The sequence below is a fragment of the Magnolia sinica genome, chromosome 5 (genome assembly GCF_029962835.1).
Source record: "Magnolia sinica isolate HGM2019 chromosome 5, MsV1, whole genome shotgun sequence".
In the NCBI taxonomy this organism is placed as follows: Eukaryota; Viridiplantae; Streptophyta; class Magnoliopsida; order Magnoliales; family Magnoliaceae; genus Magnolia; species Magnolia sinica.
Window position 1 is genome coordinate 3757768 of NC_080577.1, and position 27088 is coordinate 3784855.

At 38.0% G+C, this 27088-nt stretch overlaps 2 protein-coding genes across 3 annotated transcripts; one reads left to right on the top strand and one right to left on the bottom strand.

Annotated features, from left to right (window-relative positions):
• Positions 1 to 4639: 4639 nt before the first annotated feature.
• LOC131245161 (uncharacterized) lies at positions 4640 to 22947 on the bottom strand. Of its 2 annotated transcripts, XM_058244428.1 has the most exons (7): positions 22445 to 22947; positions 22280 to 22333; positions 10999 to 11127; positions 7650 to 7723; positions 6646 to 6763; positions 6483 to 6541; positions 4640 to 5027 (listed from the first exon to the last, which is right to left on the bottom strand). In XM_058244428.1, the coding sequence occupies exons 1-7, from the start codon at positions 22544 to 22546 to the stop codon at positions 4949 to 4951; spliced, it is 615 nt and encodes a 204-aa protein (XP_058100411.1). In that variant the 5' UTR covers positions 22547 to 22947; the 3' UTR covers positions 4640 to 4948. The 2 variants fall into 2 exon arrangements, with proteins under 2 accessions (XP_058100411.1, XP_058100412.1); XM_058244429.1 differs by lacking the exon at positions 10999 to 11127.
• A 2431-nt stretch (positions 22948 to 25378) lies between these two features.
• Positions 25379 to 26376, top strand: LOC131245162 (uncharacterized). Its single transcript, XM_058244430.1, has one exon. It carries the CDS (start codon positions 25760 to 25762, stop codon positions 26201 to 26203), a length of 444 nt encoding a protein of 147 aa, XP_058100413.1. The 5' UTR covers positions 25379 to 25759; the 3' UTR covers positions 26204 to 26376.
• Positions 26377 to 27088: the final 712 nt, after the last annotated feature.

Consider the following 27088-nt stretch of genomic DNA (forward strand, 5'->3'; position numbering starts at 1 on the left):
ACGACATCCAAACGATCCAAACTCACTCCTTGAATGGTTATTATTATGTGTGGCCCATTTTAAAGATCACGCTTAGACAAAGTGCAGTTTTTCATGAAAATGTTAAATGGTAAATGGTCGGAGTAGCTGTTTCTTTATATATATATATATATATATATATATATATATATATATATATATATATATATATATATATATATCAGTTTCCATGTTTGGTAAAACTTTGGAAATGTAAATTTAATTCCACAGTTACGTTTTTAAACAAACACAATCTAATTCTATTTATGTAGAAATTCATTTGAGTATTCTCTTCCGATCCAAATTCCAAACACATAAACAGAAAAGGCGTAAGTAACATGAGGAATCCACATTGACAAGAGTGGTTAGTGCAACTCAGACAAGATTGAACATGTTGAAATGAACGTGTCATACCAACATGGCCACATTCGAATGAACGGCTCACATCAACATGACCACGTAAAGGTGTGATTCCATGTGAAGCATTCCATTTCTGAGTTAATTAGTATGATTTCTCTTGTGATTTATGCATGATTTTGGTTCTTCCATGCGTGAATTCCACTCCCAAAACTGTTTTTTTTTTTTTTCTTTCTTCGGGGGTCAGTTGCAAATGATTTTTAGTTATGCGTGTGTTCAGCTGCGTACCAAAATATCATAAAATTTTATGATATTTGGTGCAGCCAAACACTACCATAAATCTTTTGGTTTGGTTATAGGTCGTTCATCATGTGGACCTCACTCTTAACATCCACTGGCCCAAAAAAATCATATGGTCATTTTCGTTTTTTGAGTTGTTCAAACTCCAAGTGGTTAGTCCCACGTCCTTGGGAGGTTACTAAAAATGAAAGAATTAAAAATAAAAATGACGAGAACCAGGGAGAGGTTTGTCACGCAGGCAACAGTTTGTCCTGACTTTCTCTTAGCTCTTTTTATAAGATTTAGACGCTTATGTAGTAGGTTGATTATTAATTAGTTGAAGGATCATCTCCAAGTGGTAGATGGGCGTTGGACGACTATCAACAAATCGGGCAGAATCAGCTTGAGCCCTGCTCATTTAAATTTCGGGCCTGAGCCAGAGAGCTATTCCCTGGCCCAAGGGCTTGCAAGTTACACCTAGGACCAGTCCATTGCGGAGGTAAACATCACCTAGACTGATGCTATTTCCCCTCTTCCCCACCTACATGCACACAAGCCCACTAGAGTAGATAACGTTTTCAGTTCAAGCCCAGGGCCTTAAATGAAGTCCAATCCCAACCCATGGGACTGAAAATTAAACTATGCCCAGCCCATGGCAGGCTTGGCCAGAGAACCCATGCAACTGCCCAGCCCATTGACAGCCTCGAGTTGAAAGGGATGAATGGTGAGGCTTAAGAGTCCTTTTATATCTGATTAGGACTATCAACGGGCTGAGCTTGCCCCAGGCCAAAAAGGTCTGTTAAACCCCAGCCGCAAAGTATTATAACCTGGGCTGAGCGTGGCCCGGTAACAAGACAGGCCAAGATAAACAGTCCTGCGCCCTTTTTGGGTTTCAAGGGCATTACCGTCAAATATCATGCATGATGGGCATACCTGATGAACAGCCCAGATCTTGCACACAAAATAATGGGTGGCCAGGCTTCGGGCTTGAACCATGCATGATAATCACAGGCCATGCTCGGACCTATTTGTTGTGGCCCATCAGAGCCCAACCCAAGCGGGCTCGGTCGGGTTGGCCAGGTGGATATATGTTAAGATTTTCGTTATTACATTAGTCTATTATATTTTTAATACACGTCTTATTTTGTGTGTGTGTGTGTAGTTATTTATCGTAAATGAGTTCATTTTTTCTAAACAAACAAGCTAAAATATAAGACAAATATTTCTTTAAAAGCCGTGTTGTGTAGCATGCAATCTACTTGGGAGAGAGAAATCTGGCGTATCTTGTTAGCTTCCTTTTTTTTTTTTCACACGCACACACACACACCCCACAGACTCACGCTGGTGGAATTTTACCACCTATGGGTACTCGAACCCTTGACCGGGAGTTGAACTCCTGAGAGTCTACCACCTATGCGTATCTTGTTAGCTTGAGTCATCGGAAATGACATGGACCAATGAAACCCGACGGCATTGGAATTTCTCGTGCCTTCTACGCAGACGATCCGCACTCAATTATAATTTATAAGGAATTTATATATCGATCGGGTTCAAGTTGGGTCGGGCAACCTGAGGCCCCAACCCAAACTCGACCCAAGTTTTATTGGGTTGCTGTTTGTATAGCCCAAGCCCGAGACTGAACCCGATACATCGTGCCCAAGCCCAACCCAATGTCGGGTCGGGCGCAAGTCGGCCCAAGCCCAACCCAATGTTGGGTCGGTCGGGTTGAACCCGCCCGACTTTCAGCCCTAATAGTAGACTTAGTAGTAATGCAATAAAATGATTTCGACCCTATCTCTGATTATGGTTGCACACTTGAATTGAATTGTAATAATTCAATTCAATCAAGAGGAAGTGAGAACATGGTTTTACAACCATTCAACTTGTCCGAGTTGACTCAGTCAGATCCGATCCGGTTCAATTCAATAACTAGGGTGAGTCACGAATTGGCTCGAGACCAGATGAGGAGGTCCGTGTTACCAAGTCCTCTTAATCATTAGTGAGAAAATTAGTGATGTCTAAAGGAAGCCCATCAAGTCCACCTTAACAAATAAGGTAACTGTAATTTGGAGCCTGTACCTTAGTTGCAGCATTCATCCATTTCACCTGACATTATTGCTTCAAACATCAGATATGCACTTCCAATTCGAAATCTTACTGGAGTTGTGATTTTTCCCTCCGTTGATTTTTTTTTTCTTTCTTTTGGGATGGGTTACCATTTTGTAAGCAAAGAAAAATAATCGTTTGTAACCCTTATTTGATGAATCTTAAGATTAATCGTACTTGCAAAGATTTTATGGAAGTCTAGCTTTCTATATAGATGTGTCTTTTAATACTGGGAGATATTTTGTTCTTTATCGAGAAATGGCTGTTATTTTTTAGGCAATTGATCAGATGGCTTGATCATCCCATCAATGTCAAATTTCTTTATAAGTAGTGCAGTGCATGTTAGATGGATGCAAATTGCTAATAATTAGAGATTACAAGTGATTCTTATAATTCTGATATGTCCCATTGATGATGTGCCATGTGCGCTCGTCAAATGTAAATCTTTTATATATATATATATAAAGCCTTTGTATTATAAAACTACCCACTTGTCTTAATGTTGATGCGCATGCCAAGTGTTTGATAAAATACAAGTTAACTATTGTTACTGTTTTTCATTATGTGAGCAATTGAAAATGCACTTTGTATATGAGAAAATGCCGCATAGGCTCGAACTGGCACAAGCTGCTGACTGAACTGAGTTGCGCCGGTCAGTTAGGCTCAAGGACCGAGCCCAGCCTAGTTCAAGCCGGGGTTAGCTACTAGCTGGGCCGAGCCGAGCTGTGCCAGCTCAACCCTGTTCGACTCGTGTACAGCTCTAGCCTATGAGAGCATCGGACGTGGATTAGCTGCTGAAGTGCCCATCACCAAGTTCTGTAGGCCCCACCATGATGTATGTATTGTATCCGCACCGTCTATCCATTTGTAGAGATCATTTTAGTGCATGAGCGAAAGAATGAGTCATCCAAAGCTCGAGTGGACCCCACCACAAAACATAGGGGAGAATAATGCCGACCATTGAAACCTTCCTAGGGTCCCCCGTGATGTTTATTTGAAATCCAACCTGTTCATAAGTTAACACAGACATGAATGAAGGTAAAACACAAATATCAGCTTGATCAAAAAACTTCTATGGCCCCTAAAAGCTTTTAATGGTAGGCATTCAAGCTCCGCTGTTTTCTGTGGTGGCGTCCACTCGAGCTTTGGATGTGTCTCATTCTTTGGCTCATGTCTTAAAATGATCTCTCCAAATGGATAGACAGTGCGGATAAAACACATGCATCATGGTAGGGCCTACCGAACTTGGTGACATCACTTCAGTACCCAATCTCGCTACTCAACCTGCCAGTAGCTTATCCGGAGTCCGAGAGCATCAGATAATTTCTCACATTTATTTTAAAATAATGTGTGGGCAAGGAGCCCTGCCATATACACGCAGCACACATGCCAATATGGAACATGTGCTTGATCATATCTTTCCATCAGGTGGGCTGCACCATTCAGATCTTCTGGCCTCAAAATCAGGCCATTTCACAGCATATGTGGACCATAACACAATCAAATTGACTGTGGGCAAAAAAAAAAAAAAAAACAGTTTTAACCATCAATCTACTTTGTACATGGTGGCCCACCTAAGGAGTGAAACAGCCTCGTCGTTCCCAGGCAGGAACTGCTCCTTTCCTTGAGCTCCCTCTTGAGTTCCTCTTAGGCGTTGATCTCACAACGGCCCTTGAGCAGGTCCTCATATTGCATCCGCCACCACAGATTTTGCAGCAGAAGATCTAAGCATCATCTTCATTAGATGGAAAACTCACATCTATCATGCACGTTCCATATTGGCCCATATGAATGCAGGTGGATAGGCCGAGATACACAAAGAATTAGCTCATCTCATTTTATAATAGTCTAATAATAATTCTTCCAGGAAATAAAAAAATAAAAAAATAAAAATCACCACTTTATGGAATAAGATTTGGAAAAATTGCAATTCAATACCATAAAATACAGTGGCCTTCAAAATCACCACTTTAAGGAACTCTCTGACACCAGCTTTGTTGAAGAACAAAAGGCCGAACTCAACCACAATAACACCCTCAGCTCGTACCAAAAAAAAGGAAAGGAAGAAGAATGACAGTTATACTAAAAGAACTTGAGAATTCCATACAGGTCCAAAGCTTCAACAACAAGAAATAAAACTCAAAAAAAAAAAAAAAAAAAAAACCCACATTCATGGACCAGTGCCATTTTATATCTCTGTGTCGCCACAACTTACAATCAGTTGGGAAACCATTCTGCGAGCAAAAGGAATGTAACTTAAACTGTACCTGAAATAGGTCGAACATATTGCAAGCGGTCGTTGAGATGTGTCAGGTTCAGTGCTATTTGATGAATAAAAGAAGGTGAAGAAGAAACGTTTAAATTTATTGGCATGTTTGGTTGATGGGGAATTCATTACATTGTTTTAATACTTTCCTGAGGAATAATAGAATTGGCTTAGTGTTTCTTGGGGAATGATTAAATTTTGTTTGGTTGATACACCAGTTTTCTAGGAAAACCTGGGGAAAGTCTAGAATTCTGTTTTTTAGTTCCCTCCTGGTTTTTCATTCCCCGGCTAAAAGCTGGGGCAAATTATTTGAAGAAAAGCTATGGAATGGAATTCTTGAGGAATGTAGAAACTGACCAAAAGGTGTGAATCAAACTTGTTTTCTCAAACAGGGAATTGGTTAAACACGTTTGGGATTTGGATTGAATCTCCAACTCAACGTAAGTTGTGAGAGCATTTGAATTTAATATTCATAATAGTATAGAGAACTTCAGTTACAGATGGGATTGGTTTCCTATCTTAACGGAAACAAATCAAAAGACAAGAAAGGATAACTACAATTTTGAATACAGGATGATAGATCACAGATCACACGTAAAACAGTTGGAGATCAAGACTATCTTTTCACTGCTTCTTGTGAGAAAGACGTGGCGAGGGCCGAGGGGTGAGGAGCCCGAATATTATTTTTTATTTTTTTGGAGCGGCAACAAAACACGCCCATATTTATCTCACAGGATAACAAAGTAGCAGTTCTCTGTCAAAATTCTAACAACCTTTACAATTAAACTCCACTTGACTGAAAGGGTGAGCCAAGACGACAAACAGGTGAACAGAAGGTTGGCTGAGTGCATCTCAAGTCCTGAAGTTATTCAAAACTTCTTCTTCTTCTTCTTCTTCTTCTTCTTCATTTTTGAAGTGAGAGTTATCAAAGATGAAGCAAATGGTATGACAGATACAGTATCTCCCAAAGGTAGCCGAATGAGTAGGTGTTAGATTACCCAATAGGAGGTAAGGTATTATATTACGATTACACAAGGAAAATGGTGTTTTATGTTTGGAACATCAATGGTGCACATGGATGACATGCCTTGCAGTAAACTAAGCTGTTGATCAGACCATTCCATAATATAGTCCATAAGATTATCCTAGCCATCCAGTGAAATGGACAGTTGCAAACATCTTTGACATTCACAGGGTACCAAATCAGATGGTTAGCATCATCTGAAGGCAAGACAACTTGGGCATATCCCCCATCCACAACGGAACCCACCACATGAATATTTGGACTACTAGAAAGGTTAGTCCCATATGCAGTTTGGTTGGTCCCAAAACAAGCTCAGTTGAGCATATCTATATGTCCTCATATGGGATAGGCTAGAAACCCCACCAACATTACTTCATAGATTTTACAACGATGGAATCAGCATAGAAATATGCATGGGGAAAGTAGACTTACCAAATAAGGGCACAGATCTCAATTATAATTGCAAGTATCGTTAAGATCTTGTTATGAAACTGCATGACAGTTAGACAAGTAAAGATAAAATTCCCGCAAAAGAAATTTAAAAAAAAAAAAATTGCAAAAATGGTTCCCATAGATTGTTTGCAGAAAGACTCACACATAGAGCGCAAACAAGAGCAAGAACGACACTCCCGATGTAAATGGACGTTGCATAAATTCGGACAGGATCAAACATCATTCTTACTTGCCGTGCTAGCCCGATAACAAAGGCTGTGCTGCCACACATAGGTCCAAGTTTAGCCACTGAAATACAAGAGATGGAATTGAATTCAAAAATGCCCCAGGCAGCACAGAAAATACTTCCAACCCAATGAAACTCTAAAATGAAAAGCAACAGAGGATGAACATTTCCCGTATCTGATACACAGATACAGCATTTTAAGGCACATTTGCAGCTTTTACAGTTAAATAAGGAACTAGGGGACACGGATACAATACAATGCATTACCTATTCTGAAGTATATGGATATCATTGAGAGAAATCCATTCAGAGTTTGCAACTGAAGGCCTGTTTGGGTGAGAGCCCTCTATCATTCGAAATGGAATACTGCCATACACCTGGCACTGTCTAAAAAAGAGACCCCAAGCTATTTTCCAAGATTATGAGTTGGTGCAGACAGTCTTTGCATGCCAATCCGTGATCCACACACACAGCAAAAGCTGTAACATTACATCTATCCATTCTTCATGTGGGCCATAGTGATGGGAGAATGGGTTTTTCATGAGGTGCTGACAGGTTTTTTCATGTATATTGGGCAACAACAAGGAAAAATAGGTTCTGGGTGTCACCCAAACAGGCCCTAAGTGCTTGTTTGGATGTTTCAAGGTTGGCAAGGCTCTTGTGGGTTTTTAGGGTGGCATGGCAAACAGAACACATATTAAGTGGGCTTTCTATTTTTCCATTTTTCAACCTTTGGAAGCCAGGAACAGCAAAATGCATCATTTCTTGATGAGAAAAGGCAAAAGAATAAAGAAAAAAAAAAAAAGTGTCTGTGCGCCATGCGGTGATTCTTGGTGTTAAAACAGTTCAAATAAATAGTTGGTTACCAAGCAAGAACAGTTAAATTGGAAATATGAAATGCCTTAATTGAACAGGCCTACCTTCCAATCGCCAATAGGTTTCCAAAGCTGAATATTATAGCAAATTTCACAGGTCGGGCAAAAGCAACCAATGACTGCAAAAAAGGGGATCGTAGATTATATATTCCCATTCAGAACTGTGGAAACAATAACATACTCTCACATCTAAAAACAATTTCATTATATCCATTACATAACGATAGCCAACATCAGATCTAGCAGAAAGAGTGGGGACCCGACCGCCCATATCTTAATAGGGCTGCAACTTCGGTTCATGTCAACTCAAACCCAACTGACCAAACCTAAGTTCGGATCGGGTTGCCAGGCTCCTCAGGTCGGGTTAGGGTTGGAAAACTCCAACCCGATTTGAAATCGAGTTCGCTTCGGGTTGAGCAAATTTGATTCAGGTTGGGTTGGGAATAATCACATGTATTTGAGTCAAGTCTGATCAGGTCAGGTCGGTTTACGGTTAAGTATAGAGGATTTTAATAAGGCTAAGATTACAAATTGGCAGCCCATATGTGAGACAGAGGTGAACATGTGTCCTACTAGAACAAGTGCACCATGTATGGTATCGTGCAACAGTTGTTATAAAAAGGCAACTCAATTTATATAGTTCCTAACGTGAAGCTTTTTGCTCTTCACGTGTAATTTTCATGCATTCTCTTTTTTCCTGCATTATCTTTTTTTGTATTTGGTTATAACCGCTATTCTGCAATTAATCAATTGTACATTGTAACTGCTATTCTTGGATACACAGTCTATAAATACAATTCTTTTCTTCTCTGCTCTCATGTTGTGAGCAATGTTTTAAATATCGTTATCGCGTAATGTATTGAACCCTTGGGATACGGATAAATATCGGTTATTGCATGGGATATATCGGTTGTATCGCATAATGTATCGTTGTTGTTGGGAAACATAGGAACATTGAGAATTTGGTTGAATGTTTCAATGAAACTTCATGGATTGTTGTAAAAGACATCAATACACACTTAGAAATAAAACCATTACAAAAATAGTGCACATAATAGGGGTTTTATTTTTATGAGGTCCTAATATATGTGCTTTTCAACTGAACTGATGCAAGTATATTCATGTAATTTATAAACATAAGAAGACATGTATGGAAACACAATCAGTACATTCAAAAGCAAAAGAACAATCACTAGATCATGTTACATACATGTTTCATTTTGTGTTTGGATACAAAGATTACAACTGTTTTGTAAGAAATTGAGAAATTTTGTTTTTTTTTTTTTCTTCTCAATTTTCCACAACTTGACCCATCTCCCCCAAATCTCGAAATCGAAGTTCCAATCCATAATTTTTCATGGAAAACATGAAGAATCATACATTTGTAACCATTTGACACTGGTTTAATGTGATTTACAACAAAAACGTGGATCAAAATTTGAAAATGCTCACTGGATTGAATAGGTGAGATATATTGGCACTGTCTATGCATTTCGTATCGCACGGGCAGGATACAAGATATATCATGAGATATATCGGCTGGTATCGTCGATATTTAAAACACTGGTTGTGAGAGCTAGAGTAAACAAATATCTTTTTCAATCTCTTTATTTTCAAATTAAGGTATCAGAGCCTTCAACGGGAAGAGCCCTTTGAAGATTAAGAATTCTAAGAAGGAGAAGACACCCAGATTGGTAGAAGTTTGTCCTCTTGCACTGCCATCAAAGTCCAGCCTAGAGATCTCGTTGCCCATTTTGGTAGAAGACGGTTCATCCTTTTCGCTCGACTCTAATGGCTTCATTGATGGTGAATGTGATTTACCCATGCCACTCTTCTTCTGACAATGTTTCAAATCATGTTTCTATGAAGCTATCATCTTCAAATTTTCTCTTATGGAAGATGTAGGTATCTCTCTTCTTGAAAGTGAAGATATGATGGGGTTCATTGATAGAGAATATGACATTGCCAGAGCGCATGTTGGAATTACCCATGCCACTCTTCTTCTGACAATGTTTCAAATCATGTTTCTACGAAGCTATCATCTTCCAATTTTCTCTTATGGAAGATGTAGGTATCTCTCTTCTTGAAAGTGAAGATATGATGGGGTTCATTGATAGAGAATATGACATTGCCAGAGCGCATGTTGGAATTACCCATGCCACTCTTCTTCTGCCAAAGTTTCAAATCATGTTTCTACGAAGCTATCATCTTCCAATTTTCTCTTATGGAAGATGTAGGTATCTCTCTTCTTGAAAGTGCAGATATGATGGGGTTTATTGATAGACAAAATGCAATTGCCAGAGCCCATGTTGGAATTACCCATGCCACTCTTCTTCTGACAATATTTCAAATCATGTTTCTACGAAGCTATCAACTTCCAATTTTCTCTTATGGAAGATATAGGTATCTCTCTTCTTGAAAGTGAGATATGGGGCTCATTGATAGAGAATATGACACTGCCAGAGCGCATGTTGGAATCCTCTAAATGATGAAGTTCAGTTAATGCTCAGCACACGGCCTGGAAGAAATCAGATCATAAAGTTAAAGCCTACATCGCCAGTACCCTGTCTTATGAAGCCCTGGGGCTTGTGATTGGTTTAGAGTCGGCTGGGGATGTTTGGAGAACCCTGGAGAAAACCTATGCAGATGATTCTCAAGCAAGAGAAATTCAACTCACACAGCAACTGCAACCTCTTAAAAAGGGTGATTCTCCCTTATCTGACTATATCAATAAATTTAGAAGTATCAGTGATGATCTTGCCGCAATTGGACACCCTGTTATTGACAAGAACAAGGTATTTTGGCTTCTACAAGGACTAGGTCCAAGATATGAAAATGTTACAACAACAATGATGAAACCACCAGTATGCAGTTATGCTGAAATTATTCCCTTATTGCAAAGCTATGAAATTCGAACTCAGGCCCATGAAGCATCTGTTTTTTTCCCAATCAAATTACAGCCTTTATTGGTCTACAACATGGTCAGGGAAATAACATAAACCGCGACAATAATAGAAACAACACAAGGAATTGGCAACAGTAAAATCAACAAATCTGGCAACAGGCAACAGTTTAATACGACTGGAAGGAATTTTTTTCAGGCTAGTTAAAATGGCTAGCAGGGACCAAATAGAGAGCAGTAGGGCCGTCTTCCAACTGATCCCACTGGTGACCATCCAGGTCAACAAGGCCCACAACAACAGCAGTTTGTTTAGAATGCAGAAAAGTGTCAGATCTGTGGAAGAGAATCACCCAGCATTAGAAGGTTGGTATTGTTTTGATAATTCGCATCAACCTGATTCAGTGCCTCAAGCCAAAGTTACTAATCCTCAAGACACCAAGTGACTCAGCAGCTTCATCTCGTATGACATGAAATGCAAGCAAATTGACTAACCTTCCTCCTTATTCTGGGAATGATAGTGTTGAAATTGTTGATGGTATTCAGTTGGCTATCTCTCATGTTGGGAATGCTCGGATTAATGTTGGAAAAAGTAATTTCTATATCCCTAACGTTTTGCTTGTCCTAGAGAGCAAAAAGAACTTACTCTTGGTTAGTCAATTTACTGGGGATTTTCCATGTGTTTGAATTCTCATATGATGGTTTTTTTTTTTAATCGAGGAAAATGCAACACGAAGGATACTGGAAAAGGGGCTAAAAAAGGAGGAATTTATTCTCTTGCAGATGATGATGGTAAATTAACGTTTTTTCAGTCAGAAACAGGACCACTTCTGAAGTAGTTTGGCATCAACATTTAGGATACCTCTAATCAAGTGTTATTTAGTTTTTTTTTTTTTCAAAGAACTTCATTAGTATTAATGCATGGAATAAAGAAGCTCTATGTGCAATCGTTGTCAGATGGGAAAGGAATGCAAACTTCCTTTTAGTAATGTCAATAAAATTTCTTGAGCCTTTATTCAAAATTCACTCTGATTTATGGGGTCATGCTCCTGTTTGTCTAAAAATAAAAATAAAAAATTTGCCTACTATGTGGTGTTTGTTGATGATTACACAAGGTTCTCATGGATTTATCCTTTAAGAGAAAGTTAGAATTTTTTTCTCTATCTTCCTGAATTTCAAAATTTTGTTGAAAAAAGATTGTAAAGGAAAATTAAAATTTTCCAAAGTGATAAGGGGGTGAGTTTTCTAGTAATGATTTTTTTGGAAAATCAAGAAATTGTTCATCAAGTCTCATACCATGCAACACCTAAACAAAATGGAATTGCAGAAACAAAACATAGAGTTATTTTTGAACTTGGCTTCACAATGATGTTTCAGTGCAGTGCTCCAACGAAATATTAGGTTGAAGCTTTCCACACTGTTGTTTATCTGATAAATCATGTACCCTCAATGCAATTGGATATGAAATCTCCATATCAACTACTATTTTGATGGATGGCAGATTATTCTTCTCTTAGAGTTTTTAGTTCTCGGTATTTTTCTTTATTAAAAAATTATGCTACGAATAAATTCAGCCCTAAGTCATTGGCATGTGTTTTCTTGGGATATATAGTCTTCAACAGAAAGAATCCAACTGTCTAAATCCTCAAGAAAGTTTACATATCCAAGCATGTGGTTTTTGATGAAAATATTTTTTCCCTCACTAATAGACTACTAAATAGTGTATAGGTTCATGGGGAGTTTACAACCAATGCCGATAGAACCGGTCCTTGTGACATGGGCATTGACTCTAGTGTCACACCCCAAAATTCGGCACCAAGTACCATTGTTGTCAAATGCGATTGCATATGTGCATAATGTAGATCGAATCGCATATCCCATGATGGCATATGTGATCCTGGCAAGTATGCCATGGCATACTTTTATATGCGACCAATATGTGATCGCATATGCGAGTATATGCGATCACATATAGCCAAAGTGGAAGCAAATTTTTTTTTTTTTTATTTTTTTTCAATTTGGAGAGCTTTTGCCTATAAATAGGCACTCATATCCCCTCCATTTTCACTATTCTTTACTCCAAAGCTCCAAATCTCTTACTCTCTCTCTTACTCTAATCTCTCTATAATTATTTCAAGTATGTTTATTTTTTGTATTTTATAAGTTGTGCTTGCTTTTTGTAAATTAAGCTGTAAGTTATAACTTGTAAGTTGTTTCAAGTTATCCATTTATGAGTAGAATTTCTTTGTTTGAAGTTTATAATAATTAGTTCTCTTTTAATGTAGCTTGATTGTTTTGTCAAAATTTATATAATACAATATAAGTAATTAAATATATAACTTAATGAAACACTCAAACTATAATGAAATAAGTAAAATAACCAAATCCAATCATGTGTACTAATCAGGCAAGTTTTTCCTTTTTTTTTTAGAATTTTTTCATTTTTTTTCCTTTTTTTCCTTTTTTATTATTTTATAAAAAATATGCCATGGCATATGCGATTTGACAACATTGCCAAGTACCAAGTCCCCGGTCCCAAGTTCCAGGATGTGAGGTAAATGAATCACACAATATTCTTGTTCAACATTCCCATCAAACCAATCTCAAGAAATATAATAAGAACTTCAATCACATCAACTATTAAAGGAAATTAACTCATGTAGCAAATAATTACAAGGTCCATAATCACAATTAAAGTAAGAGATCCAAAACCATAAACAAGGTCCCACTAATCACTAAGCCCGGGTCTTATTACAAAGCCTTTCCTACTAAACAATCATTTTAAAACAAAATCTCAATATAATTGGTTCATTCTTCAAGATAATCTTCCTTCTCGTGGCAATCATATACATTGCATGTATATACACGAATCTATATCACGCAGTTACATATCTGAGGCAATCATATACATTCTCACATCTAAAAGAATTATGATATGATGAGAATTCACTTTACTAGATTTTTAAGAAAAAAATCATCAAATGCTTTAGAAATAAAACTATCTAGCATACAGTGTAGATTCATAATGTATACACATACAGTAATGGAATCCGGATGAAATCCCATTCTATCACGGCAAGCTAGATAGTTTTATTTCTAAAGCATTTGATGATTTTTGTCTTAAAAATCGAGCAAGGTGAATATTCACCCATTGTAACATGATTATTTTAGATGTGAGAATGTACATGATTGCCTAAGATATATAACTGTCAAGGTGTAACAAATCGGTTACGTATCAGCCGTTACGGGAGCCGTAATGGCCGTTACGCCCCATAACGGCTGTTACTGCCCGTAACGGTCATAAACAGCTAGTTTTTTTCTCTGTCTTTTTAAGTTGCAATTTTTCTCATTTTTTGGCAATTTTCTCTTCCAAATTCTTTCATAAACTATTCTATTGCAAATTCTGACCACTTTTACCTTGAATTTGAGATTCAAAACAAGTTATTTCAAGGATTTAGTTGAATCAAAGCCCCATAAGCCATTTTCCGAAAAATCTTCAAAAAAAGGTATTTATACCTTCTTCTTTTCTAAATCTCTGTTGTTGTGGTTGAATATGATGCGTTACTCAAACTAGAACAGATAAATATACATTTTACAAATTATGCAACTGACTTTCTTTTTTTATATATATTTATAATATTTTCGGTCAATTTTTAAAATTTAGCAAACACCTACACATGTGAGATATTTTGACATTAAATTCATTTTAATATATCTATCATTGGTATTAAATAGTTAGAAAATTAAATCTATGAGTTTTGCAGTCAATTCAGACTATTAGGTTCATAAACTCATCAAACCACCCAATACAACTTTCTCAACAAAGAGTGGACGGTTACACCACCATGAACACGTTCAAATTTACAAATAAATGCATATTTGGAATATTTAGAATTTTCTGGATTTGATGGATATTTGTTCAGATTTTTTTAGAACAAAAAATTTTCTGACCGTTACAGGAGGCGTATCAGCTGTTATGAGTTCGTAATGGCCAATACGGCCCATAACCGTATCGATAACGATGGGCACCATTACCGCAGTTGCTCCGGTGGTAGACTCTCAGGAGTTTCAACACCCAGTCAAGGGTTCGAGTATCCATAGGTGGTGAAATCCCATTACGGCGTGAGTGTGTGGGGGTGTGTGCTTGTGTAAAAAAAAAAAAAGTGTGTGATATAGATTCGTGCATAAACATGCAATAGATAGAATCTTGGGAAAACATTGGATTACCCTTTATGCCTAAATGACCTTATGTGATCTTTTGGAACCTGAAATTTGGGTCATAGGTTCGGTCAGCAACTAAGTCAATAGATTCCACCCAAATTCCATCATTACATGTCTATACACCTCAAATCTACATTGTATGCTAGATAGTCTTATTTCTAAAGCATTTGATGATTCTTGTCTTAAAAATCCAGCAAGATGAATACTCATTGTTTCATGATTCCTTTGGATGTGAGAATGTATATGATTGCCCAAGATCTAGAACGGTGTGATATGGATTCGTGTATATACATGCAATGGATAGAATCTTGGGAATACTTTGGATTTTCTTTGATTCTTGAATAACCTTATGTAATCTTCTAAAACCCGAAATCTTAGTTATGGGTTTGGTCAGCAACTAAGTCAATAATATAATGGGATTTCACCTGAATTCCATCATTACATGTCTATACACCTCAAATCTACATTGTATGCTAGATAGTTTTATTTCTAAAACATTTGATGATTTTTGTAAAAAAAAACCGACAAGGTGTAATATTCATTGTATGATGTTTCCTTTAGATTTACGGCCAAAAAAATGTGTGAATTTATATACGGGAAAGTCTACTTTTATATATATGTAAAAACGGGAAATTCGACTTTTATATATATGTAAAAACATGTTCACAAATGTGATGTTGGAAAGTATGTACGTCTTGTATAGTAGTTTAAAAGATTACTTTGAATAATATGGTGGGATTTGTTACATTCGTAATGGTGGCATGTCTATGATTAGTAATATACGCTCATGGAAGAGTGATTGAGGAGAATTCTATGTTTAGAAAGTTTCACCAACGTCATTTTTTGGAAAAGTTTTGGGAGAAAACCCGATCATGGGTTCCGAGGACACCAGCAAATAGTAGGGCGTACACCATCTCTCGAGTTACAAATCCCAAAAGCAAAATAGGAGGGCTTTTAAGAGCCTTAGGTTGAAACGGCCTCAAAACCCAATTAAATCCTCTTGGCCCAGGTGTAAGGTGAGAGTGTGTCACTCACAAAGGAACGGCAGGTAGATTTTGTATGATTAAGCTTATCATGTCCCTCACTATGATCCACGTGGATGAGCATGATGAGAACTGCAAGAGGCCACAACTGGAACTGGTGTTGTATTGTGAAAGTTTTCACCTACCAATGATAAAAAGGCCCTAGTGTCACCGATGACTCGTACAGGTGAGTGATAGTGCATCCCCTGTGCATTGCATCATGCATCTTAGTGTAATTTAGGTCTATGAATCATATTGGAAATGAGATTTTAGTTTATCTTGTAATTATTCATGACTTTAATCTCTTATGTTAATCGTCTCAAATACATTATATGTTAGAAAACCTGCCTTATTTGAAACCTACCTTAGTTGAAACGTGCCTTATTTAGAAACCCGCCTTATTTGAAAATTATTATTTTTGAATCATTGTCATTTTTAGTATACATTTTAGCATCATTGTATATGAATGCTTACCATTTTTAGACATCTGCTATGTTTGGAAACTATGTTATTTTTGTCAAGTACTTATTTTGAAAATTAGATGGGATCCTCCTCTCTAAGCTTCACATTTCACCCATGTTTTGGACATTTTCGTCACAGGAATCGGCGTGGAGGATAGTAGCCATGAGAAGGAAGATTTTCTTGAAGGATGAACCGGTTATATTAAGATTTTGTTTTAGAATGATTGATTAGTAGGAAAGGCTTTGTAATAATACCCAAGTGATGGGTCTAGTGATTAGTAGGACCTTATTTATAGTTTTGGATCTCTTACTTTAAGTGTGATTGTAGACCTTGTAATTACTACATGAGTTAATTTCCCTAATAGTTTATGTGATTGAAGTTCTTATTATATTTCTTAAGATTGGTTTGATGGGAATCTAGAACGAGGTGTCCCCCATGCACAAGGGGCTTGTCATACTCTGAAGTAGCAGATTTTGCTAGCTTGTTGGGGCGCCTTCAGCCAATGTTGGAAATATCGATATCGCGTTACATATCGCATCCTTGGAATACCAATATGTATCAGTTATTGCACGGGATATATCGTTTGTATCGAGTAATTTATCACACTTTTTGGGAAACATTGGGGAAATGGTTGATTTTTTCAATGAAACTTCAGGGATTGTTTAAAAAAACCCCTTAATACACACTTTTAAATCATAACATTTCAAAAAATAAGTGCACATAATAGGTTTCCATTGTATAGGGTCCTAAGTTATGCGTTGTTTAACTAAACTAATGCAATTATATTCAAATTGAATGTATAACATTTAGAGTGTATGTGATTATTATTCCATCAAATACTCCTAAATACTTTGAAATTAGTCTCGATTGACAAATGGTTGAAGGGAAATTTCAAAAAAAAAAATAATAACAAATATTTTTATTAATTTTTAATTAAAAATTATTTTTATTTTCTGAAAGTTGACAAGGACTTAACAAATCAATATATCAGCCCTCGTACATGCTTGATTTCATGTTTGGAATGCAACATTGCAAGCAATTTGAGAGAAATTGGGGAATTTTCCAATCTGCCCCAAATTTTCCCAAATCGGACCACTTACACTCATATTTCGAAATTAGTGTGTATGTGATGATCATTTCATCAAATACTTTGAAAGTAGTCTCAATTGGCAGCTGGTTGAAGGAAATTTTCAAAGAAAAAAAAAACATGGAGAACATGAAGAACCAATGGATATCGATATCAAAGCTCCAACCCCATGATTTTTCATACAAAACATGAAGAGCCAATGGATTCATAACTATTTGACACTGATTTAAGATAATTTCAACAAAAGAAAAAAGGAATGAAAAAGTCTCCTCCTCATGGCTGGGGGGCAAAAAGCATATGGGGATGACAATCACAAATATTTTCCTTCTTTGAATGTCGAATGTGGCATCTATCGATCACTTATTGCTCCATTGTCCCTTTGCTAATCATCTTTGGATCCAGATTCTGCATTTATTCAATGAGGTGTGATCAATGCCCTAGTCAGTTCCGCAACTAATTTGGGTGTGGCATGGCCCTCAATTGAAAAAGAACCTCTTAATATTGTGGCATTTGTGTTTGAATATCTGGGGGGAATGGAACGCTTGATGCTTTAACGGCAAAACTAAATCTCCGGAAGAACTTTATTGGAAGATTAAGAGTGTCGTGTTGGAATGGGCTCATGATCTACATCATCTGGACCTTAATGTATCTCACCCCATTTTGGGCTTGTAATTCTTAGTTGACTTGTATTTTTGCTGCTTGGCAATTGCCAGGCTTCTGTTTCAATAATATTATTCATAACTCTTCAAAGAGAGAGAGAATATTGTGTAATTCTTTACCTCACACCCTGGAACTCGAGACCGGGGACCTGGTACTCGGTGCTGAATTTTCGGGTGTGACATCCAGTGCCAATGTTAACACCATCACCATCCCTGAGTTGATCCCTCAGTCAGCCAACCAATCACAGGATGCCACCACACCCGCTTTAGGTGTTAATGTCAACACCCATTTATACCCACACATTGCTGAAGATAACTTGTCAATTGATGCTGTTGATGCTACTACACCTGTCAAGACACATGGTCCTGCTCCAACAAATCATCTCTCTTTCTGTTGAACCTGAGCAACAATTCCTCATCATCTGAATAGGTGGATCAAGCAGCAGCCACTACTAACACACCTACCTCTAATCAAGACGCCATTGCCACCTCATCAAATGGTGATGATCAAGCATCTGCCGAAACACATCGGGTTGTCCAAGAAGCATCCTCTCATCCATACCGCACAAGATCAAAATCCAGAGTTGTCAAACAATTGATTCATCCTTCCATGTCTATTGTAGCATCATCCATTCCATCTACACTACTACACCTAAGTATATCAAATCCTTGGCACACCCAGGATGGTTTAAAGCAATGCACGAAAAAAATTTAAATATGCATGCTAATCAAACATGGGTTCTTGTACCACGTACTCCAAAGATGAATGTTGTTGGCTGCAGATGGGTCTACAAGTCTAAACTTAATCTGGATGGAAACTTAGAGAGATTAAAAGCCAAATTTGTTGCTAAGGGTTACAAGCATATTGTTGTCATTAATTTTTACAAGCCAAACTTTTAGCCCAGTAGTCAAACCAAGTACAATTTGAATTGTTCTTACTGATGTTGTTGTTGTCTCTAGATGGGAGGTTAAACAACTAGATGTGAAAATTGCATTTTTACATGCTTTCTTGAAAGAACCAGTCTTTATGGAGCAGCCACTCAGATTCGTAGATACTAATTATCCTACACATGTCTATCAACTAAAATGTGCTCTGCATGGGCTTAAATAAGCTACTAGGGCATGGTTTGACAGATTAAGCATTTGCTCTCTTTGGTTTTTTTTTTTTTTGGTACCTTGCAGACTCATGCTTTCCGTTTCCCGTTCATCTCATGGTCCCACTCTGCCACTTTTATATGTTGATGATATTTTAGTTACCAGATATTCTACTACTTATTTGGAATGGTTTGTTGCTCAACTTGGCCGAGAGTTTGCTATGAAGGATCTTGGTCAACTGCATATTTTTGGGGGATTGATGTCTCCTACTTTGATGGTGGTATGTTTCTTTCACAAACAAAATATGCCAAAGATCTTCTTGATTGTGAGCATATGAATGGAGCTCGTACTTTTTCTACTCCTATGGCTCTCAAACAGGAATTCTCCTCTAATGATGAGTTATTTTCTGATCCTACACTATTATAGTTCAGGTCCTACAATATTTGACTATGACCAGGCCAGATTTGTCATATTCAGTCAATACAGTTTATCAACATATGGAAAAGCCTATCGTTGGCATTTTCAAGCTGTAAAAAGAATTTTGCGATATTTTGGCTGACACAGTTGATCTAGCTTTTCAGATTCTCTCTCATTCTACACTGAATCTCTATGCCTTTTCTGATGCCAACTGGGCAGGATGTCCATCTACAAGAAGATCCGCCCACCGGTTTTTGCACTTTTCTTGTAGCAAATTTAATCTCCCATGTGCTAAGAAACAACCCACTGTATCTTGGTCCATTGCAAAAGCTGAGTTAAGGTCTATGGCTTCTACAGCTACAGAATTGACTTTGCTAGGTTTTATTCTTCAAGATATCAGCATTTATCTTCATCAGCCTCCTATATTATTCTGTGATAATATGAGTGCTTTATACGTGTTTCTAAAATCAATTTTTCATGCCAGAACAAAGCACATCAATTTAGACTATCACTTTGTTCGTGAGAAGGTGGCACTTGGTTTACCAGTTACAAGATTTGTTAACTCAGCTTAACAGCTAGCAGATGTTTTTAGCAAACCTCTCTCCAGGGATGTCTTTTGTTCCATCATGGTCAAACTTCACTTGTGCTCCTAGTCAAATTTAAGGGGGAGCAATAAGGCTAAGATTACAAATCGACAGCCCAGACATGAGACAGAGGAGCACGTGTCCTACTAGAACACGTCCACTGCGTATGGTTACATGCAACGGTTGTCATGGAAAGGCAACTCAATTTAGATGGTTACTAACATGGAGCTTTCTTGCTCTTCACGTGTAATTTTCGTGTATTATCTTTTTTCTTTTTTCTTTTTTGAGTCTTCTTGAGGTTTGGTGGGGCTTAGGTCGACCGTTAACCTGACCCAACTCGATGTCAGACAGATTGTGTTTCAATATTCAGGTCTCTGGTTCAAGCCAGCTTACCTATCAAAAAAAATCAGATCCAATAGGGAAAAAAAAAATGTAATGCAACTCCCAACTGCTGGAAAGCTGAAATATATGATATGGATTTAGAAATTCAATTTGCCCAAATCTGGATTCTGGGAGTACATTTAAAAAGAAAATCTTGAAGTACATAAACAAGTAGACAAGATTTGGTACCAAAAAGGTTCATAAACTCACTCATAAAAACAAACATTCATCCCTCAATAGATCTAATCCCAAATTTGTGTGATTAGAAGACGTGAATCCTTCAGTCATTTGCTGATATTGATTAAAAATTGGAACAGATATAAAAATCGACCTGATGACACTAAAATGAGAATTCAACAAATCTTCTATTTGACCATGTGGGATAATAGGAATACGACTAGCAACGGTAGTTACATCTTTCACAGTGCATAAAAGAACATATTAACATCATTCTGTTTCTATCTAAATAAAATCATCTTAGTGAACTGAACTGAACCTCGATGGAACTAAGCATGAAAGATAAGAATGTTTTGTACTCACAACAAAAAACTAAGAGATCACTATCTTGAGTTATAGTTGCAGACTTTGAGTAAAGAAACATGAAGAAGATGAAATTTCCGCAAATAACATCATTCTAAACCAGCTTCAGCCAGTCAAGGCAGAAATCAAACATCAACAAACCATAAAAGGCTGTGTTTGGATGCAACAAGTGAATCGAATTGAGAACATTCTATTCTATAAAGAGAAAATGGAAAATTTATTTCCAAGTATTCATAATGGGAGAGTAGCCCTCAATTGTAGTTGCATTGTTTTCAAGTCCAACTTGGAAATAATGGAATTGTTGTTTGGGCATTGACCCTCAATATAAGTGCTAGAAAAGGAAATCACAATTTGGTTATTTCCACTTCCTTATATTGATGATGGCAATTCTATTCAATGGTCCATCCAAACACACTAAAACATTGCTCAGCTTCGAGACTAAAATTATACACTTCGCAAGCCCATCAATCTGAAATCACAGAAACAATGAAATCTTGAGAGACCCGGACAATCAAAGTGGGGGCCGTGACAGTCCATATTGATGGCTAGACATCTTTTCAGTTACAGCTGAATTCGACTGTCTGTTTTGTAGATCATTGTTTGGACAGGGAAAAAAAATGCTGCAAATAAGATCCTTTCTAAATCAGCAAGAACAGATCCAAGCATCCATGATCAAAGTCAAGTAGCATTCATCTACATGAAGAGGAATTCCACAACAATATGGCAGAGTATGACGGATCATACAGATGGCACATGATTGACACATGCATCAATCTACACCGTCCAAATTGTGTCGCCACAATGGACGCTCCACAACCCAAAAAATCACAAAAATCAGAGAACCCAGACCATTTAATCAGTAACCATCAAATGGACGGAAAGAAAATCAGCCAACGGTCTAGATCAACTGTCAAAAGTTGATTGAATGAACAGTTATGTCCGTCCGTCTGACCATGGGTAATGTCTGGATCGAATGCACATCTACCACGTGTATGGTGGAAGCATGCACGAGTACAATCCACCGTACTCTGCTCTCTTTTATTCTTTTTTCTTTTTTCTTTTTTTGGGAGGGGGGAGTAAGAAAAGAGGGTGTAAATGTCAGTTCCATTTTTCTACTTCAGTTACTTGAATTGAATAGTTCCCTTTTACTTGAATTGAGCACTCCACTTTCTTACTACTCTAATAACAATAGTAGAAAGAAAGGGGAAGTATGCATTAAATATATAAAATTAAAAAAAATAAAAATTAAAATTAAAAAAAAAGGAAGGTTGTAAATATCAATTTCATGAAAGTAGATTTCATTCATACCAGTAGCATACAAAGAAAAGCAGCGACCAAACACCCCCCAAATCCATACAATCTCTGTTCAAAAAGAAACAAAACAGAAGCATGAGAAGATCGAAACCGCCACGAATAGAAGAAAAAGAGAACCCAGATGGCAGATTCTGAAGATGTTTCGAGGATGGTTTGGACCTGCAATGGGGACAGAGGACAGTAGCAGTTGGATTCGTCCAAGAAGGGGTCTTGTTGTTCTTCTTCTTCCTCTGCTCTCAGGAGAGAAGTGATGCTCTTCATGCTCCTGTATGGCTTGGATCGAAGAGATGCGGCTCTGTAATTTTCATTCCATGGATTCGGGGAGAGAGAAAAGGAGACTCAGACTGGGTAGTATCCCTCCACCACCCAAGTCGGTGGTGGAAAGGCTCTGTGCGCCCCACCATGATTTCTGTGTTTTATCCACGCCGTCCATACATTTTTCCATCTCATTTTAGGCTATTAGCCCAAAAATGAGGCAGAAACAGTGGTTAAGTGGACCGCACCACAGGAAATAGTGGGTATTGAATGCCTACCGTTGAAAACTTCTTGTGAGTGTACTGAGACGTACTACCCCGCCCGTCTGTAGCCACGAACGTGCAGTCATGTGGGCGGTCCCACGGTGATGTATTTGTTTATCCACGCCGTCCTATGCCGTCTCTCGTATCATTTTAAGGCATGGGTTTTTGAGACAGATCTAACGCTCAAGTGAAAATATTCCCATTTAATATTTACTGTTTTCCTGCGCAAACTTAAGATTTAGATATATGCTTCAATTTGGGCTCACGATGGACATGCGATAAAACACACTCTATATTGGGGCTCATCAAAGGAGCAGATTGGCCTCACTCAACACAACAACGGCCCGTTTGGCCGGGTGGATTGGAAGGGATTGAATGGTATTAGGGTGGATGGCATGGATTTCAAGGTAACGATGGTGTTGTCAGTGGATTGTCTTAAGATCCATGGGATTACTATATCGAGTCTGTTTGGCACGCCCAGCCAATCTTGAGATTAAACCTTCCCATCCCTTCGAACCAAACATGTCCCAGGCAAGTTTGAACAGATTAGGGTTGATTGGATGAGATTTAAAGGTAATGATGGTGTTGTCAGTGGATTGTCTTAAGATCCATGGGATTGCTATATCCGGGATGATCACCCCGCCCTGTTTGGCATGCTTGGCCAATCTCGGGATTTAACTTCCAATCCCTTCCAATACCTTCCTATCCCCCAGCCACATGGGCTGGAAGGCCCTAATGTGGTGATGTTTGATTGGGCCATGTGTTGCCTTCAGAGATGGAGCCATCAATACGCAACTTACACATAGCTACGCTGCATCCTTAACCACAGGACCACTATAATATATGTACCTTATATACATGCCTTCCATCCAAATATACAGCTCATTTTAAGGTAGGATCTCAAAAAATGAAATAAATTGATATCTTATGTGGACCATGGTCTAGGAAACAGTAGTCATTGAACGCCCCATGGTTGGAAACTTCTCGAGGTCCATCCGAGTGTTTATTAGCATCCAACTTGCGGATTAAGTAATAAAGACTTGAACCAGGGGATCACAAAAATATCCCATCCAAAAAGTTTTAATGGGCGGGAATTCAATCACTAGTGCTTTTTGTGGTGTGGTCGACTCGAGATTTGAATTTGCAACGTTTGAGCTACTGACCTCAAATTAGTTTGCGAAAAAGGTGGATAACTTGGATATGAGATAAATATATCACAGTGGCCCTGCAGTCAGGGATCCATCCAAGTTAGACCAAAGCATGTGTTGAAAGTGGTTTAGTTGAATAGTTTAAATGATTACGCAGACCTAATCAAACATTGTCACATCCGGGCTGCTCTTCCGAACTTGGATTGTGCAATGTAGCAGACTGCGCCAGCAATGTGCTACTGGAAAAGCTCCATAGGCAACACCATACTGCATGTGTTTTGATCCTCAAGGATCGTCAATTGTCTGAGTTATTTTTGGGCTATAGGCAAGGAGGCAAATCCAAATCTCAGTGAACCACACCACAAGAAACAGTGGTGACTAAACACCCACCATTCAAAACTTTCTAAGGCCCAATGTAATGTTTATTTGTCATCCATCTAATTGATTAGGTCACGTGAACCTAAAAGGATTGAAAAACGTATATACCAACCCGATCCAAAACCTTTGTAGCCCCTAAGGAGTTTTAACAGTAAGTGTTCAGTTACTTTTTTTCTTTTTTGTGGTATGGTCCACTCAATACTTCGATCCACCTCATTTTTTTATACAAGCGATGGAACTTGCTGATAAAAGGTTGATAAATGATAGTTTAATGTGGTGTATCGGAGTGTATTGGGAATCCAGAAATTGTTTGGCAAATTGTTTGCGAGGTATTTAAAATACATGGTTTCTCCATGTTTTTTAATCTCTTTCTTTAGCCGTGATATGGAACTTCACTCACTTTTCTCTTAATTTTAAAGATATTATAGTTGCATGTATAACAAAATGTGTTGTTAAGCTCTTAATCCATTGTACGTATATCATGTTAATGATATTCAAAATAATTAAATTATCAATTACATCACTAAAATTACATCATTAGAGTGATCTGATCAATCCAACACAATAACCATGTAAATGACCAGTTAAAAATATTAGTTAGTCACTTATTTGTGATTGAATTTCATCTTTTTTACCAAAGTATATATTTAAATTGATTTTTAACAATCATTCAATCAAACAAAATAATATTTTTAAATGCATTAAACTTAATCTACTAATTAAAATATTCAAACTTTAAAATTTAAATGCATTTCTATTTTTGAAAATAATTGCATTGCCATATAAACAGCCAAATATAACCCAGAGTTAATTCAAATTAGAGTATTCAAAATACAAGTTCTTGTAATTCTCATATGACTGGCGTGAACGAGGGGAAAACGATGATTAGCTTAATGTAAAACCTTTGCAGCCCGAGAAGTTTTAAGTGGTGGGAGTTCAATCACTACTGTGTGGTCTACCCAAGATTCTGCTTCATTTTGAGGCCATGCCCGAAAATGAGCTGGCAGTACTGATGGACGGCGTGGATGTACAAAACATACTTTAAGGTGGGCCCCACGGTCTGGGCCGCACCCACGTGGCTGGATCCCGGTCGCACTTAATTCGGTCCGCCAAGATCGTCGCCCGAAGCCACTCCTCTGCCAACCCGCTTCCGAAGGTACCCCCTCCGTACACACCGGCTCTCCGCCTCTCCTCTCTCGTCAATGGAGATTTGGCCGTTGATCAATGCATAGGCGGCGAATTGAAACGTTAAGATTTTCTTATATTAGGTATCTTTTGGGTGGAACTCAGCAACCAACGGTCTGGATTGGATTACCGAGAGGCCCCCGATTATCAGATCAGAAACCGGTGTGTACTGCGGAAAGACAGACGCAGGTCGCGTATCATTTCACTCCTCTGTCCACCTTCTCACGCTTATCTCTCTCACGACCATGGCATCTCCTTCTCTAAACACTAGGAATCTCGAAGACATCTTCGATTCGTCTCTCAAGCTTGAAGAAACTCACTGCGACGACGGTTTCAGAGACGGATTCAACGACGGCCTGATCTCCGGAAAACATGAAGGAAGAGAGGTGGGCCTGAAGCTAGGGTTTGAAGTCGGAGAGGAGGTAGGATTTTACCAAGGTTGCATCGACGTATGGAATTCGATCCTCCGCATCGAACCGAGCAGCTTCTCGTCAAGGGTTCAGAAGAACATGAAGCAAATGGAGGAATTGCTGGAAAAATACCCTATCTTGGATCCGGAAGATGAGAATGTTCAGGAAATCATGGATGGTTTGAGGTCGAAATTCCGAGCGATTTCGGCGACGCTCTCCGTGCGATTTGAGTACGACGGGTATCCAAAAGTGTCTGATGATAAGGATATTGGATTTTGAGAGGATTTGATTTTGGTTCTTTTACTTAATTGAATTGTCTGATTATCAGTGAAAATTAGGTTATATGATGGATTTTTTTAGAGAGGAAATCTATCACATTTATTCATGTAAAATGATCCCAATTCGCGTAGGTGCGGCCCACGGATTGGTTTCCTGGCGGCTATTCTGTTGTATCCCACTGTGGAATGCGTTTGTGCACAGGTGCCAAAACTACCAAATTCACACAGCAAACTCTTAACTTTTCTCCTTTTCTTCTTCACAAATAGAGATGTGGTCGAAGCAATAAATAGTGCAAATTTCTTTGGCGGCCCAATTAGAATAAAATCCCCATGCCAAAATCACCATCGAGAGAGAGAGAGAGAGGGTCATTACATATTTTAATGTGGTGATCAATGTAATTACCCGACACGCCTAGGTGAATGCCTAGAGATTCCAGGCACAGTTTTTAAATTTCCTTTTATATCCTCGATGTTATCTATAGGTACATATTTATTGATTGAATTACTGTGAATTTATTTTAGAGAGAATTTTGCTTATGTTATCCATTCACTGGAGCAGAGAAAGCCGTCAATAGAAATCTTGCCTTTATTTAGAGAAATTCAAAAATGGTATCGTGTATTTTGAGAAATTCAGATGTTCCATTTGGCAAAAAAGTACTATTATTGTGTCAGCTGTAACCATAAACGAGGCTTGCAAATTTCCACTTCTATATAGTTTCAGTAGAAATTTAAGTTTTTGGGTATGTTTTTTTAGATACCCATTACAAGAAATTCCAAAGGGTGTTTGGTTTGGGTGTGTTGTATTGGAGCTTCAAAAGCTCCAATGCTAAAAGTATAATTGTAGTTTTGTGCATGGAAACCTAAGAAAAGTTGGTGTTATGAAATT

Bases quoted from the DNA above. Each gene is read 5' to 3' on its own strand.
- LOC131245161 (XM_058244428.1), bottom strand. From the start codon at position 22,546: ATGAAGAGCATCACTTCTCTCCTGAGAGCAGAGGAAGAAGAAGAACAA. The intron at 7,724-10,998 runs GTTAGTCAATTT...CCTTTTTTGCAG, and splicing joins TTCCCAGAATAAGGAGGAAG to TCATTGGTTGCTTTTGCCCG. The intron at 5,028-6,482 runs GTAAGTCTACTT...GACCTATTTCAG, and splicing joins GAGATCTGTGCCCTTATTTG to GTACAGTTTAAGTTACATTC.
- LOC131245162 (XM_058244430.1), top strand. From the start codon at position 25,760: ATGGCATCTCCTTCTCTAAACACTAGGAATCTCGAAGACATCTTCGAT.